Here is a 14881-nt window from a genome sequence, read left to right as displayed (position 1 = left end):
CGTTTTACCGGGGAGCGTGTCCACGTTCAGGAGCCATAACCAAGGGACGTTCCGGGTCTTGCAGACGCTCATGCCACCGTTGCAGGGCTGTCGACCCGGAAAAGGAAAGCAAGGGCTGATCGTAGCCTTGGCGTAGCTGGTCGATAACGACTGTGGTAGGCTACACAGACGGGTTCAGCTGGAGCTCTCAGTGTCAGCCTGTCTGTGGCGGCTCTACACAGGAGTTTGCCGGTTCCCGGTGGTGTGGCCAGAGGCACGTGTCGATGTAACCGCTTGCATACCTTCACAATACTCGACTACTGCGTGCTGACCGTGTGGAGATGTTAAACCCGTCCATCTTCAGCGGAGCAATGGAGATCTGACAGATTGAAAGATCGCCACACGCTAACTGCCTAACTATCACGTATCGGTCATAGTGGCTTCCACGCTCCGGAAATCGGATCAAAATAGCGAATCATCACGATGACGAGATTGTGAAGTGTGACGTTCGCCGACGTCTTGTGCACTGTGTCACGCAGGCTTCCGGAAGCGCTGCGATGGAATGGATTTCAGGCACCCCTCTTCATAACGATGCCGCTCCATCGCGACTTAAGGCGGTCATGTTAAGAGGGACCGATGGCTGCTTTACACTAAGCAGCATCGGGCACTAAAACAGTTCCAAAACGCCGCTCACCCCTGCCCATCCGACCCACTGACGTGTAGCAGTACCGCCGCTTCCCCACGGGCAGACCCCCGCAGAGATCGAGGTTCCGTCGCCAAACAACGAACACTCGGGCTTGCTCGCTCCTTGAATACAGTACACTACGACGAGAACAAAGGCCGGGACTCATTCAGCATGCTTTCCGCCACTGCACAGAGAGTAGGAGGAGCTCCCAACTGACTGGATTTGGCTTCAAGCCACACGTCTGCTCAGGTGCCTACCTACTTGAGCATGTACTGTACGCATGCGCATGCAGTACCCCAAATGCATGCCGCTTAGCCTTCTTAGCACGGCGATCCCGCAGCAGCTGTTCCGACTGGGCCGAGCTTCGCTTTGTGTGGGCATCGTGCATGCTCCCCCGTCCGTCCATTCCTCCAGTCGTTCGCCTCCTCCCCCAGCCGCTTAGCATATGCCTTAGCCGACGATCAAAACCCGAAGAAACAGGGACGACGATCGGCCACAGAAGGGCTCACGCCATGTCTGGCCGGGCACCGTGAGCTGGGAGGCCTGGTCTGCCGCCGAACAAACGATCCGTCCTCGGCCGCCCATTTCCCTCCGCCTTCCCCGCCCTCCATCTCAATCGGCGGCCCTTCGCGACCCGATTTCAGACCGACGGTGCGAGGTTTGCCCAGCCATCCTGCTTTCAGTCGAGCCTGCAGCGACGTCGACCGTCGCCGGCGTGGGAAAGCGGGAAGAAGATGGCCTTGTCGGGCTGGCTATTCGCCGCCTCCCTCCTCCAGGCCCTCTGCCGAGTCCTCGCCGAAGATGCGAGGATAGCACCGATCCCCGACCCTCCCGAGTGGCAGCTGGCCTCGCTCCTGCACCTCCAGCTCGCCGCCCCAGAGTCCGAGGCTCTGCACCTGACATACAACGTGTACCCGCTGACGGAAGACGCGGGCCTCAACCAGACAGATAGAAGCGTGAGACTGAGACCGCCCCGCGATCGGACTCTGACCAGGTGCCGTCGTCGCTAACACGCCACAGTCCATATGGATCCGCGGGAGCTTAGTCGCGGCCGAAGATCCTGACAACGCCGATGCATTGGCGAACCAGGACACGATAGCCTTTCTCTGCTGCGATAACGACAACGCGACGGCAGTCGTCAATCGCCTCATGGAAGACGCGCCGAGGGCGATTCTGCTATACAGCATCCATGGGAACAGCTGCAGCCTGGACGGCGACGACCTCAGCTACAACACGATTTATACCATGGGTGATTCGGATGAGGCGGCGGACACCGTGAACAACACCATCCGGGCCGGCGGCACATTGCGAGCCACAATCACGGGAAGTTTGAACGCGACCAACACGCCGTCGAGCACTCAGGAGCAGCAGAACGGGAGCAATTCGGCGATTGCGATGAGCGTCCTATACAGCATCACGGGGCTCATCACGGTGCTGTTCCTCATCATCATTGTGTCGGGAGCGGTCCGGGCCCACCGCTACCCCGAGCGGTACGGTCCGCGGTCTGGGTACGGAGGGCGGCCGCCGCAGAGTCGAGCCAAGGGGCTGGCGCGCGCAGTGCTGGAAACGCTGCCGATCGTGAGGTTTGGGGACCCGGCGAAGGGCGACCGGTCTTTCGAACTCGAGTCGCAACGGTCGGCGACGGCGCAGGATCCGACCTTGGGAACAAGGTTATCGGCGATTCCGGAAGAACCGCGGACCCCGCAAGATCGCAAGAGCGATGTTGCATCGATGTCGGGTGCAGCACCCCAGCCGGAGGTGACACCGGCCGAAAGCCAACAGAGTGACGCGGATGCGGTGGGTAGGGAGAGGCACAAGGCGGAAGGCCGCCCTTCCGACGAACATGTCGTTTGTTCGATCTGCACCGAGGATTTCACAGTCGGCGAAGAAGTACGGCTGCTTCCGTGCTCTCACCAGTTCCATCCACCCTGTATCGACCCCTGGCTCATCAATATCTCGGGGACCTGCCCCTTATGGTAAGCTTTCACCCATCCTCGTCGCGCCAGGCACCCCACTAACGCCCGTCCCCTCTCAAGCCGACTCGATCTCGGAACACACAGCGAGCAAACCGCCGTGGCTGATCGAGACGATCCCTTCCTCTCCGCCCCGCCCCTCGCGGCTACAGAGAACTGGAACGAGCATGACGACGGCACCACCACCGCCAACAACAACAACAGCAGCAGCAGCAACAACAACAACACCGCCCAACAACAGCGCCGACGGTCGTCGCGCTTCCTCGACTTGCATCGGCTCCGGCACGCCTCGGTCGAGGAGCGCATCGAGATCCTCCGCCGGCACAGCTCCCGCCACCAGGCGCAGCGCGCAGCCGGTGGCGGGGGCGGGAACGGCGAGCTGACGGAGGAGGAACAGCGCGGGCGCAGGGCGCGGCTCGCGGACCGTCTGCGGGAGCGGTTCCACATCCGGACGACGGCGCCAGCCGCGACGATGACGACGACGACGACGACAGCAACGACTGGTCCGCCGGCTGAGGGCGGCGAGCGCTCTTGAGTTTGCTTTGCTCATCTGCTGCGCGGTGGTGGCCATGCCCGCCCCGCTCCGCGGTCCTGCCTGCCTGCCTGTCTCCCTGCCTGCCCTGCCTGCATGCCCTCTCTATTCCCGTTCTCTTTTCTTCCTTTTTTCCCCTTGCTTCTGAGATACCCCATCCCCGCTGAGCAAGATAATTATCTAATGCTGCTGTTTTGATTCATATTGGTATTTGATGCGATTTGGGCGGCGTACCTGGCTGGTTCAGCTGGCGCGTGCGCCTTTCTGCGGCAAAAGGGGGCGCTACGGGGCTGCTGGCCTCCCTACCTACCTACCTACCTACCTATCTCTCTGCCCCTCTCATCTATATCTGTCTACGTACACTTTGTTTGCCTTCCTACCTACCTTACTCGCATACCTACCATCTTGATGCACATACCCCGGAGGTCGTCTGTATTCAATGTTTGTTGATGTTATAGCGGGGGGCTGGGAGCTTGGGACCGAAACGGTTCGGTTGTGGATTAGATGCGACGCTCGGCGTTGGACATGTTCTTACCCCCCGTTGCCCTTGGTTCGGCTTTTGCCTTTTGCTTTTTGCGCGCACATTAACTGAGCATTTGCACGGCGTTCTGAAGTTGGATATCTACTCCTGTTTGCGGTTCGGGGTTGGGATATCTTGTGCGTGGAATACTTGGAGGGCAGATCGGGGGATTATGGGATTAACCCCGAAACCTGCTGGGCAGAGAGGTTGCGGCGAGAGATGTGTGTGTATACTCTCTCCCACGCGTCTGTTTGATACCTCTCTGGAGTAGGTATGTTCTGTGTGCCTTGCCTTTGGACACGGTTACATGGTCGGGACGATCGTTGGTGACGGTTACGACGCCACGGATCGTGCGGTGTGTGCATACCTTGAGAGGGGTCTGGGTGCTACATCCATACGAGTGTCGTTAGTGTTATTGATATTGCGGTATCAAGGTCGAGCGTGGTGCGGTAAGAATCTAGATACAGCGTGCGCTAGTGCGGAATCGAAATACAATGATGTCAACGCTCCGAGAGTAACTACCCGGCTGCCATGGAGGTCAAGCACGCGCCAGCCTGTGCGTTGGTTCCAGGGCTGAGAATTTGTGCTGCGTTTCTGGTGCCGTGGGTGGAAGCTAAGGGGTGATATGAGATCTGCAAGGCTGCCGGCTGGGTCTGGTGCCTTCTCTTTCCTGCTCTAGAAGGGTGGTCGAGGTCACGGTTGTGATATGCAGGTACTCCGAAGCCTCTCGCCATCGATTTACAAAAACAACATCTCGGGCATAAACATGTCTTTGATGAAGAGTTGGAAGTGAAACCAGTGGGTAAGGTGCCTGGTAACAGATAGAGAAGTGACCTGGACGACATCTCTGATGGTTGCTCCTCCTTGGACTCTGCCGGCTCTCCAGGTAGCGAGTGGCCAAGCAGTCTCAATAATGCACAACGGAGCAAGTACAGTACATCACCCGTCCTGCCGCTGTCTCGGAATAGAAAATAGGGGTAAAAGCTCTGCCGCCTTACACAACTAGAAGAAGGCCGAGCGTCATGAGACTACTGATATCCCAAAGATAGGTTCTTCCAGACAGGTCAGTTACCAATATCCATGGTAGGAGACGAATTTGGCGCTGAGCCGACACTGCCTCATGGAGACCACACTATCTGCGAGTTCCACGGAGGTAGGAAGCCGGAGGGTGCATATCATGAGAGCTCAAACTGTTGCTTGTTAGTGTTAGTGCAAGACTCCCAGCCAACTTCTGGCTAAACAACGCTGACAGATACTACGCCAATAACTTTCCACGACCGGAAAAACTGCCATTCAAGGAAGCTTGTCCAGAAGTGATGCCAAACTTTGTCCTGTATGATGTCGAATCAGATGATTGCCGCTCACAAAACACTCACGAGGTCGCGGCCGGTTTGCGAAGGTGTCAAGGGGCGGGAGATGGGGATGGGCAACGGCGTTGTCATCAGATCTGGGGGCGGGCGGCGGCAGGCGGGAGGGGAGGGGGGGGCGGGCGGCGGCAGGCGGGAGGGGAGGGGGGAGCGGACGCGAAGGCGGTGGGGGAAGGTAGCGGGGGAAGAGTTTGGCGATGGGTTGGCGGTTTGGGGAAGTGTCGGGTAGGTAAGTTGTCTTGGTACGTTCCACTAACGTTGTAGCCGAGATGGATGGTGATCTGGTGGAAGGGGGCTAGCTACCTGCTCTCTACCGGGGCGCTTTTGGTCGGTGGTTGGGAAAGGAGATAGCGGACGGGCGTGTTGTATGGGAAAGGTGAACCTACCCGGGCTGAGTTGGATTTGGTTGGGGCAAGGTGCAAGCGGTGGTTGGGGGTTGTTGGGATTGGGGAAAGTGGATGAGGTGAGCTGGGTCCGTGGGCTCGAGGATATCGAGGTGTATGTACACAGTAGGTATCTTGCGGGACGTGGAGACCCAGCGCCCATCTCAGTGCCTCAACCAGGACCCTTTCAGACAGCTTCTTCCTCGTCTCGAGATACCGCGGTGGGCTCGAGTTCAACTTGATAATTTCAGCCTCAATAAGCCCATCCCGTTTGCTGTACGATGTACACAAGTAGCTTCCCCTGAATTCGTAAATGCCCTCGGCTAGGAACTGGCTGAGACAAAAACGTGGCGAGAACCCCATCACGCCGTGTGTTGCCTGCGTGTCTTACCTCTGGAACGGAGGCTGATCCGACCTCGACTGCAAGTCTCAAACATGCTGCTCTCCCACGCGCGCTGACGACAAAGAAATCCACGCTCAACCGCTCAACCGTGGTAAACGCAACAAACACAAGCAAACACAGGACAACAGTGCGAACCGGGGAAACTGTCCTTTATTTCCCTTTTCGTGGCCTCGTGAATCTAACCTTGACCCATCTAGATGATCAGGTGCCTTGTCCCATCCACGGCACCGATAACCCTTTGCCAGCGCCGTTTTGCCAATCCCTGGTACCATGCTGGTCCGGTAAACTGTACAAGAAACATCAAAAGTGGTCTCGCTGCCATTCTTGGGCAAGCGGAAGCGAACGATGAGAAGGTGAACGAGATTGTTTAACTAAATACATGAATTGAAGCTTGTGGCAGAAGATGGGCGGAGCATGTCCTCCTCTTCTAGTCTGTCCAGGAGGGGGATACAACCAGAGCGGCTGAAGATATCCTTCCAGAACAGTGCCATGAAAAGTGTGGTGCAAAATGGCAAAAATGTCCCACGAATCGAAAAGTGCCCGGAGCGCTCGCTCTTTCACGCGCCGTAGGCGAACGTGTTTCCGTAAGTGCTGAGCGAGTTGCCCTGAACCAGGCTGCCGTCGGCCACCATGAAGTACGAGTACCGCTCGACGAAGGAGAAAGTCGAGTTGGTCTCGATCTGGTCGATGACGGTCTCGAGCTGCGAGTTGATCTCGTCGGGGCTCCCGCTGAACGCGAACTCGGTGATCCAGACCGGCTTCTTGAACGTGTTGTACACTTGCAGCAGGTGAGCGAGGAAGGCGTTGGTGTCGACGCCGTAGATGTGGATGTTGACGAAATCCACGGCGCACTGGCCAGCACAGGCGTCGAACCACTGCTGCATCCATTGGATGCCCTGGCCAGCCTGGTTGCTGTTGGTGATGGCCGGCGAGCCAATGCGCGCCTTGCCCGCGAAGGGATTCATCAGCTCGATGTGCTTCTGGGCAGCGAGCTGCGGCGACATATTGGCCTGAGAGGGGTAGTCCGGCTCGTTGAAGCTGAGCAAGCACTTGGAGCCAGCGTCAATGGCCTTCTGAGCGTTCGCAGGCCAGGTATCGGGGAAACCATCCTTCAGACCCCACAGCATTGGGGCGAACTCGAGGCTGGTCTTCGAGTCATCGGTCTGGCCCCAATTGTAGGCCCAAGAGATCTTGGTTCCGGCATTGAGGAACTGCGGCAGCAAGCTGGCGTCGTTGTACGCAAGGCCACGCCTGCCGGTGGCTCCGGTGCTGCCACTTCCACTGGTGCCGCTGCCACCAGTGATGCCTGTGCTTCCAGAACCGGCGACAGAAGGCGTAGCAGGAGCCGCGTGAGCGGTTGTAGAAGCCACGGCTGGTGTCGGAGCCGGCGTGTTGACCACCACGTCGACATTACCGGGGGCGCTGCTGGGCGAGGTGGTCGGATTGGGGGATGTTGTGGACGTCGAGCTGACTTTGGGAACGATGGCGGTAGAAGTGGTGGAGGTGGTAGAGGACAGTACGGGAGCGGCAGAAGTGGAGCTCGTGGTGCTGTGGGAAGTCGTGGTGTTGAGGCTCAAATGGGGGTGGTGGTTGTCGGTGTAGAACACTTTGTGGCCGGTGGTGCTGGTCTCGCCGTACGTGACAGTGACGGTAACCCAATCCGTGACGGTCACCACTTCAGTGAAAAGGGATCTCTTGTGGTGCGCATGCTGAAGGCCGTGTTGATGGCGACCAACGGCGGCGGCGGCCTGGCCAACAAGGCCGGCTGCAGCGAAAAAGAGCACAGCCTTGGAGTACATGTCGCTGAGGTTTCCGAGTTGTTCAACTTGGACTTGGGAGGTCGCGATGTTCCACTGGCGAAGCGGAATCCTGGACAATCAATGCGATCGCTAAGACCTTGATGAATGAATGATGACTCGGGTCGATGCTGGGTGGTAATTGTGGTCTATTTCTTCGAGTCGTCGTGGTTCTCCGGGCCGCGAGGTTTGTAAAGGAGCGCAACAGTGCGAAAGAAGGGCCAGCACGACACGACAGGTCGTGAAAGGAATGAAAGGGCGTATCGCCAGACACGTGCCGGTTGCTCCAGGCCACACTGGATATTCTGGAAATGAAGGTGAATCTCCAGGGCCGAGTCGCGTAGCCGTGTTCGTGTCGCTGTCTCTCAAAGACGCAGAAGGAATGATGCGAACTTGAGGGTTGGAGAGGGGGGGGCAGTGACCGCAGCCGTGACCAGAAGGCGCGAGAGTCGGCTGTGTGACGGTTGAAGCTCGCAACCGGGGGAAAACAAAAGGCTGGGGGAAAGGAATGAAAAAGCCCGCGACCGTGGGTTGAGGTTTCAAGGGAAATCCGAGTCGGGAAGGCACCACGAGGTCGTGGGCTATAAGAGAGAGCTGCAAAGCGCCGGGATGCTGGGGCCCTGGCCAGGGTCTGGAAGGAAGGAGCGGGCCAGCCCAGGATGGTCGACAGGGGGGGTAGCTGACGGCGGGGTTCTGGACTGACGTGGGACGAACTGGCAAAAACCGCACCCGAATTGAGCACAGCATGATCCGCTCTAGGTGTTGTTTGGGCTTGAGTGAACCTCATCAGAAACAGACCTCGCACACGGATAACTACTCGGCACACAAAATATTTCCACCGCGATATCTGGCACCAAGCTTCCGGTCTCCCAAGTGCTAGCACTCTGATGATAATACTAATACGGAGTACACTGCATGTTACCGGCGAAGCAACCGTGCTCGGACTGGATGAAGGCCTGTGTGTCGAGTCGTGCCTCTTCCTTTCCTTTCCCCAGGGGCCTCGAGAAGCCAGGCCTGGGTGCCTGACCGAGCTTGCGACCCACTGGGGCCGAGGAACACGCCATCATCCCGCTTTCAACTGGGCTGACCTGATATCAGAAGTCTTTGGCCGTCAACCCAGTCGTTCCTCAACCCTGTGTTGACCCCTCCCCATACCGCTCCACAGCACGTTCTGGACTTTGAAAGTCCGGGGCCTTGCAAACTCTTGCTTATGAAAAGAACGCGCCGCAGCGAATCGCCGCATGCGGCCAAAGCGTCACCACCTGCCAAGTTCGAGGAGGAGTCGAAACAAATGGTCCAACCAACCATTTGCCGCTGGGGCTGGGCCGCAGAGGTGGAGCTGCGAGACGGCGTTGATTGCTCAACAAGGCGGACCAACGCCAAGGATTGCGACAGCTTGCCCCACTCGCCGCCCGCCGCGCCAATCGCAAGTGACTCCGGAGATGCAGGTACGGACCTTGTCGAGAGCAATAACAGGCTTCCTTCTGCAGGTACGCGGCAGTCTTTTCCGCGCAATCCAGGAAATGAGAAGAGGCCTGGCCGTGCCGCGGACAATTTGCCCCCGACTCCTCCGAGGGCGTGGCCCAGCGTGCTGGCAGGCCCAGTCGCCTCACCAATCAGCTGCCCATGTGATTGGACCCTCACTTTGAAACACGAAGTCTCGGAAGTGCCCCTGGCGGTAACTAGCCTACGGAGTACGCGCCAACATTTGTGTCCTGCAATATTCCGCACACGACAGTCATCCATGCGAACCTCTCAGTTAGGTAGTCAGCGCACGACAGGTTATCATCAAGACGTTCCGTAGACCAAGCGCCTGTCATCCCAACTTTTTTTTCGCTCTGACAAATGACATCCGAACTTCCCCCCACGCTACTCCAAACGGTTCATCCCATCTCTGCCCTACGGACGGCACCCGGCATGTCTTGGCTGCCAATTGACGTGGATCCACGCAGACGTTGACAGCTCAGTGTGGCGGGCCGCAAGCGAGATTGCACCCGGCGCCACGGAGCGTCCGAACACGTGGGCCGCTTGTTTGAGATTCGCTGTGGGATCGGAAAAAAAAAGGCTTGTTTTGCCCTTTTCGCCGCTAGTTAGCCCCGATTTCGCTCCACCTGTTAGCGGCGCCAATCTTGTCCCTTTGATCGGGTGCAAAAGCCATCACTAGTGTAAACCACACACACTATGTATACATCACCGTTCTGTCACCGCCCACAGGGGTCTTGTGTCTCTCAGAAGGCTCGCCAATTGAGTTCCTTTTTTTTCTCCCTTCTCCCTCGGGATGAAATGCTGTGGCTGGAATCAGACGGTTGCTCGCTACCCAGCTGAATGTCCGGTTGTGCCGTGCCATGGAGCTGGCTAAGCCGCGACGGCATCAGCTGTAGTGTAATTAACTATCTGCCTCGGCAAGGTATGTGGCGGACAATGCTTTTTCTTTGACGTCCATATCTGTCGCTTCTCTTCTTTTTTTCCAATTAGAGTTGACTGTTGTTTGTTTCTTGTTTCAAACATGCTTGCTGCGCTTTACTCCCGCTGTTCTGCAGTGAGACAAGCAAGTGCTCAAAGCTCCCAATTCCGGCGTCGACAGGGGTGTCAGCCCTCCTGCGGTAGACGTTAAAGAGGTCCCGCCAAGACTAATTTCGGCCAATTGTCGGCAATGTTTTTATAGCGTTTTTACGCAACCCCGATCGCCAAGGCGTTTGCTCTATCGCCAAGGGGTTAGTTCGCTAGGGGTATAGGGGGCGGCGCTAGCCCCCCGCTAGTTAGGATTCGGGTTAAGGTTAGGATATGGGTCAAGGTTAGGGTACGGGTTATCTCGGTTTTCTTTTCTTTCGATTTGGTTGAGGTTTCACGAAGTTGTTCCTACGAGTCTTTTCGATTCTTCGTTGTTGATGTTGCTCGAAGTCGTCGTGGCCTTGGCGATTTGTAAATACTTGTAAGCGGTAGGTTCCGAAATTAGTCTTGGCGGGACCTCTTTAACGACGACCGATTGGGCCATCTGGCCTGAGATGGGGAGCGCCACCTAGCTCTAGGGGCACGAGAATTCAGGCTCGTGCAACCCGCACTCACAAACGCCACGGGCGCCTACCGGAACAACTTAGCGAAGCGTCGTTTCATCTCTATCCAATTGTGCTCTGACAGCTGGAAAGCGCCAACGTGAAGTTGCTCGCGATTACTTCAGAGTGTTGTGGTCGAGCTGTGCGATGGTCGATGGACCAGCGGCCGGCCTGCCAGGAGGCCCGACATATCGTGGAGATGGCGGCCAGTGTCACCACATTCCTTGTGCTTCTATGTACATTCCTCAAGCGAGGGGTCTTTGGTCAATGTTCGGGCTTGGTCACAGCTCCCACCGCTCGATCTGCGTGTAAAGCAGCTTTTGGTCGCATCTCACCTCCGTCTCGTGGTGAGACCGCGCGGTGTTTGAAGACACCACACGTGCTTGTTCCCGGTGACTGCCATTAGATTGGCGACTTACCAATCAGCCAGTCAAAAAAAGCCTCAATACCGACGCGTCTTCTTCGTTAAGAGGCAAGGCTGTTCGCAGACGTTGTGGCGAGCCGTGGGCGTCGTCATCTTGTGACCGGTCGCCAATGCCTCATCCAAAGTTCCACCACATTGCCGAGTCGCTGAATGATACGTTTCTCTCCCGTCGACTCGGTTACCGGGTTACCTCTGTCGGATGTCGCTGAAGTGGCCGCCAGCGTTCACGGAGTGCGCATCAAGCCTATGAGAAGGCTATTGAACACCAGCCCGGCTCAGCATTGGCGATTCGCTACTCATCTTTCTGTCAGCATTACGGCATGCTGCATCGTCCAGCGTGGGGCCTCTGCCCGGCCAACGGCCACCTCATCATCTTGAAGAGCCGGCGCTCGGGTCGGTTCAATGAACGTTCCTCTGCGCCTTCTCATTGACCGCGCTGGTCGAGCTGTCCGCTGCAAAGTTCCGCGACAGGGCGGCTCGGTCAACGGATGTAGATGGAGATAAAGGATGTGTGGTGGTGCATGGAGGGGTTGGCCCTCCCAAAGGTTAAAAAGCGGGGCAGCTGCCCGATGGTGGTGCCTTGCCGCGTGTCATTTCGTAAGGCTGATTTGGCGCCACGAGGCTCTGGCCCTGTGGTGCTTGGGTCGGAGGAACCTATGACCCGACAGAGGGGAGGCTGTCGTCATTCTTCTGCTTTGAGAACACAGCAGCAGGCTGGTTCTCGTCGGCTATAGGTCGGGAGTCAGGCGGTCCCTGTACACAATAACATGTCGTCGATGATTCGGAAGAAGTCTGAGGACCGACTGCAGGGCTTTTTGTTCGTCATCGCGCGCCGTGGCCTGGTGGTCTGGGGAACTTCACCGGCACTGCCTCGGTCAACTCCACAAAGGGGGCGCGGCGGTCTTGGCGCTGGTTGATCAACGCGCTCTTGGCTGCGACCGTGTTGATGAACCTCTTGTCAAGCAAAAAGACAGGATCCTCCCCAAATCACCTCGTAAGACCGCCAAAGTCAGATAGATATTCGTGGAACACAGCAGCGAAACACGCAGACAACATGCAAGCCCTGCCCAACGCCGGCAAGCCTGTGGATGGGGACTATCCCCAGCCGACGACGACAACCCTCCCTATCCTGACGCTTGGCAACGATGACACAGCTACGTGGGACTACGCGGTGTTCCTCCAGGCCGAGCAAGACGACATTGGCTATCTCGCCGAGGAAAGCTCAACATCCAGGGCGACACCGCCGCCGATCATGTCAGCGTCGCCGACGTCGGCGTCATCCCTCTCGAGCGTCTCGAGCGTGCCATTGCATCCACTGGCGCCGCGACAGCACCGGCGAATTTCACCCGCCGCCGCCCTTACGCCATATTCCCATGGCGACGCGGTTCATGGTGAGAGCAGCATGAGCCATGGGACCCAGGCACAACCCAGGCAGCGGCTGGAGAGAAGGGGCCATACCAAGAGCAGGAGAGGGTGCTTCAACTGCAAGAGGCGCCGGATCAAGGTGAGCGCTAGAGGACGGCCAGCTTCGGCGAGGGAGAAATAGAACTGTAGCGGTGAGACTTGCGAGACTAACAAGCGGCGACCCCCTACCAGTGCCAGGAGACGCGGCCCGCGTGCGGGCATTGTGTCAAGCAGGGACTCAAGTGCGAATACCCGGCGCTGCCGACCATCGTGCACCAGGTAGAGTCCCACACGCTTTGAATCTGGTCTCATCAGACTTCGAAGCGGCATGCTGACTCGGAGCCAACGCAGCCCCAGCACCAGATCCCAATCTTCAGCTTGCAAGACATGCGCTTCTTCCAGCACTTCCTGCTGAACTGCTACCCGCACCACCCGCTCGGGTCCGAAGACCTCTGGCTCCACGACATCCCCTGTCTCTCGCAGAAGGCATGTACTTACTTTTACCTACCCTCTCCATCCATCCACTGGCCTAGCCAAGACCAGTCGCTCTTCTGCGTCGGCCTATATATCTGAACTAACCCGACCCCTCGTTCAGTACGACTACCTAATGCACGCGATCCTAGGCTACTCGGCCTCGTCGCTCATCTCGCCCGCCGAGCCGACGCTGGCGTCAGCCGCGATGGCGCACCGGCTCAAAGCGATCCGCGCCATCAAGAAATCGCTCGCCGACGCGAGCCGCCAGCAGCAGCAGCATCACCGCCGGCAGCACCAGCACCAGCACCAGCACCAGCACCAGGAGGGGGCAGTGGTGGCGGGACAGGAAGAGAACCACCAGCACCACCACCGCGGCGGCGGAGGCGGGCAAGACGGCGGCGACGACGGCCTGGCGGAGGAGGGCAACGCGCTGATGGCGACGTGCTACGCGCTGACGTACCAGAGCGTGTACCTGGACGACGGCATGGCCGAGTACATGAGCTTCATCCGGGGCATCATCATCGTCGCCATAGCCGTGTACTGCCGCGGGGCGGGCGGGCGCCTGATGTTCGCCCGCTTCCTGGAGGACGAGCGGGAGAAGAAGGTGCTGGAGCCGCACATGCGCGAGCTGCCGCTGATCGAGAGGGCGTGGGCGGAGGGCGCGCTCGAGGGCGTCGAGGGCCTGCGGGCGCTGGTGGACGGCGTCGAGGGCAGGGAGGTCGAGCGGGGGTATTGGGAGCTCATTGGCGAGATCGCGAGGATGTTGCTTGTTAGTTCGTGGAAGGGTATGTTGCCTCTCCTCTCTCTCTCTCTCTCTCTCTCTCTCTCTCTCTTTCTTTCTTTCTTTTTCTTTTTTTTTCTTCCTTTTTCCTAGAGAGAACAGAGAGAAATTGCTGACTCCGACCGGCAAAGCATACCTCGCCCTGTCGGAGCACTACAAGTGGTGGATGATGCTGCCGCACGACAAGTTCCAGAGGCTAGTGGACCCGAACAACCAGGTGGCGATCTTGCTGGGGGCGCACTGGATCGCACTACAGCAGATCATGGCCCCCATCTGCGAGGCGGAGGAGAAGTGCGCGACCAAGATGCCGCAGCGGTCGCCGGAGGCGGGCATCAGCGTGGGCATCATCCGCTGGCTCAAGTATCTGAACGCGCAGGTCGACCGGGAGCACGCAGCGTACAACCGCTGGCCGCGCTGGGTGGAGGCGCAGCTGGACCGGGACCGGGGCTTCTTTGGGAGGACGCGCTGAGCCGGCGGCCGGCGTTGTGGTCGTCGGGGTCCCCGGGCTGCTGCTTCTCGGCCTTTGCCTCCGTGCTCCCGGGAAGTTCTCATGCTTCCCAGAGATAGTGTAGAAGCGGGAAACGCTTGGTCCTGCAAGCGGATATAATTCTCCATATTCGTACACAGTACGGAAGTGCGTCCGCACAAGATTTACCTCAAATGCCAAAGCTTGCCAACCGACGTTTTGTGAAGGGTAGCTTGGGTCTTTCCAGTCCTCGACAAGCACCTCGATACCGTGGCGCATCGCCCACAAACGATGCGTTGCCAAGTGTTCACCTGCTCCGCTGCAGAGGCGTGAATGGAAAACGCCCAGCGAAATGCCTGCCGTTGCACGTTGCATGTTGCACTGCGCCGGCGCCAGTGTATAGGTTGTATTGTAGTTAGTCGTCAGTTTAAGCTCTGGTGCAGCACGAACAAGGGCGCCCGAACTGCCCACGGGCGCAGCCGGGGGTGCCGGGCCCCACCGTCGTATTTCGCATCGAAGGCCCAGGTGGGTCTTCCAGCAGTGCCAAGGGTCCAAGCCCGGTGCGCCAAGCCGCTAGTGGGCTTGGCTGATGATCGTTGCCAGGGTTTGAGGTGCCAATGACGCCTTGGGTGCTTTCCGCC

The 14881-nt window shown here is 58.3% G+C and overlaps 3 protein-coding genes across 3 annotated transcripts; 2 read left to right on the top strand and 1 right to left on the bottom strand.

Annotated features, from left to right (window-relative positions):
* Positions 1–1114: 1114 nt before the first annotated feature.
* Positions 1115–3278, top strand: THITE_2124411 (uncharacterized protein). The gene is made up of 3 exons (XM_003657973.1): positions 1115–1620; positions 1685–2640; positions 2701–3278. The coding sequence occupies exons 1-3, from the start codon at positions 1399–1401 to the stop codon at positions 3170–3172; spliced, it is 1650 nt and encodes a 549-aa protein (XP_003658021.1). The 5' UTR covers positions 1115–1398; the 3' UTR covers positions 3173–3278.
* A 2858-nt stretch (positions 3279–6136) lies between these two features.
* On the bottom strand, positions 6137–8257 carry THITE_2124409 (uncharacterized protein). The gene has a single exon (XM_003657972.1). The coding sequence runs from the start codon at positions 7639–7641 to the stop codon at positions 6400–6402; it is 1242 nt and encodes a 413-aa protein (XP_003658020.1). The 5' UTR covers positions 7642–8257; the 3' UTR covers positions 6137–6399.
* A 3526-nt stretch (positions 8258–11783) lies between these two features.
* On the top strand, positions 11784–14512 carry THITE_2124406 (uncharacterized protein). The gene is made up of 5 exons (XM_003657971.1): positions 11784–12619; positions 12712–12798; positions 12871–13005; positions 13115–13778; positions 13906–14512. The coding sequence occupies exons 1-5, from the start codon at positions 12170–12172 to the stop codon at positions 14241–14243; spliced, it is 1674 nt and encodes a 557-aa protein (XP_003658019.1). The 5' UTR covers positions 11784–12169; the 3' UTR covers positions 14244–14512.
* The last annotated feature ends 369 nt before the right edge of the window (positions 14513–14881 follow it).

The sequence above is a fragment of the Thermothielavioides terrestris genome, chromosome 6, assembly GCF_000226115.1.
Source record: "Thermothielavioides terrestris NRRL 8126 chromosome 6, complete sequence".
NCBI lineage: Eukaryota > Fungi > Ascomycota > Sordariomycetes > Sordariales > Chaetomiaceae > Thermothielavioides > Thermothielavioides terrestris.
Note: the sequence above shows the minus strand (reverse complement) of the source record. Positions and strands in the feature narration are given on the sequence as shown.

What these genes read in the sequence shown, in the direction of transcription:
- THITE_2124411 (XM_003657973.1), top strand. Translation starts at nt 1,399, where the DNA reads ATGGCCTTGTCGGGCTGGCTATTCGCCGCCTCCCTCCTCCAGGCCCTC. An exon ending in TCAACCAGACAGATAGAAGC is followed by an intron (nt 1,621 to 1,684) that starts GTGAGACTGAGA and finishes AACACGCCACAG; the next exon opens with TCCATATGGATCCGCGGGAG. An exon ending in TCGGGGACCTGCCCCTTATG is followed by an intron (nt 2,641 to 2,700) that starts GTAAGCTTTCAC and finishes TCCCCTCTCAAG; the next exon opens with CCGACTCGATCTCGGAACAC.
- THITE_2124409 (XM_003657972.1), bottom strand. Translation starts at nt 7,641, where the DNA reads ATGTACTCCAAGGCTGTGCTCTTTTTCGCTGCAGCCGGCCTTGTTGGC.
- THITE_2124406 (XM_003657971.1), top strand. Translation starts at nt 12,170, where the DNA reads ATGCAAGCCCTGCCCAACGCCGGCAAGCCTGTGGATGGGGACTATCCC. An exon ending in TCCCCTGTCTCTCGCAGAAG is followed by an intron (nt 13,006 to 13,114) that starts GCATGTACTTAC and finishes CCCCTCGTTCAG; the next exon opens with TACGACTACCTAATGCACGC. An exon ending in GCTTGTTAGTTCGTGGAAGG is followed by an intron (nt 13,779 to 13,905) that starts GTATGTTGCCTC and finishes CGACCGGCAAAG; the next exon opens with CATACCTCGCCCTGTCGGAG.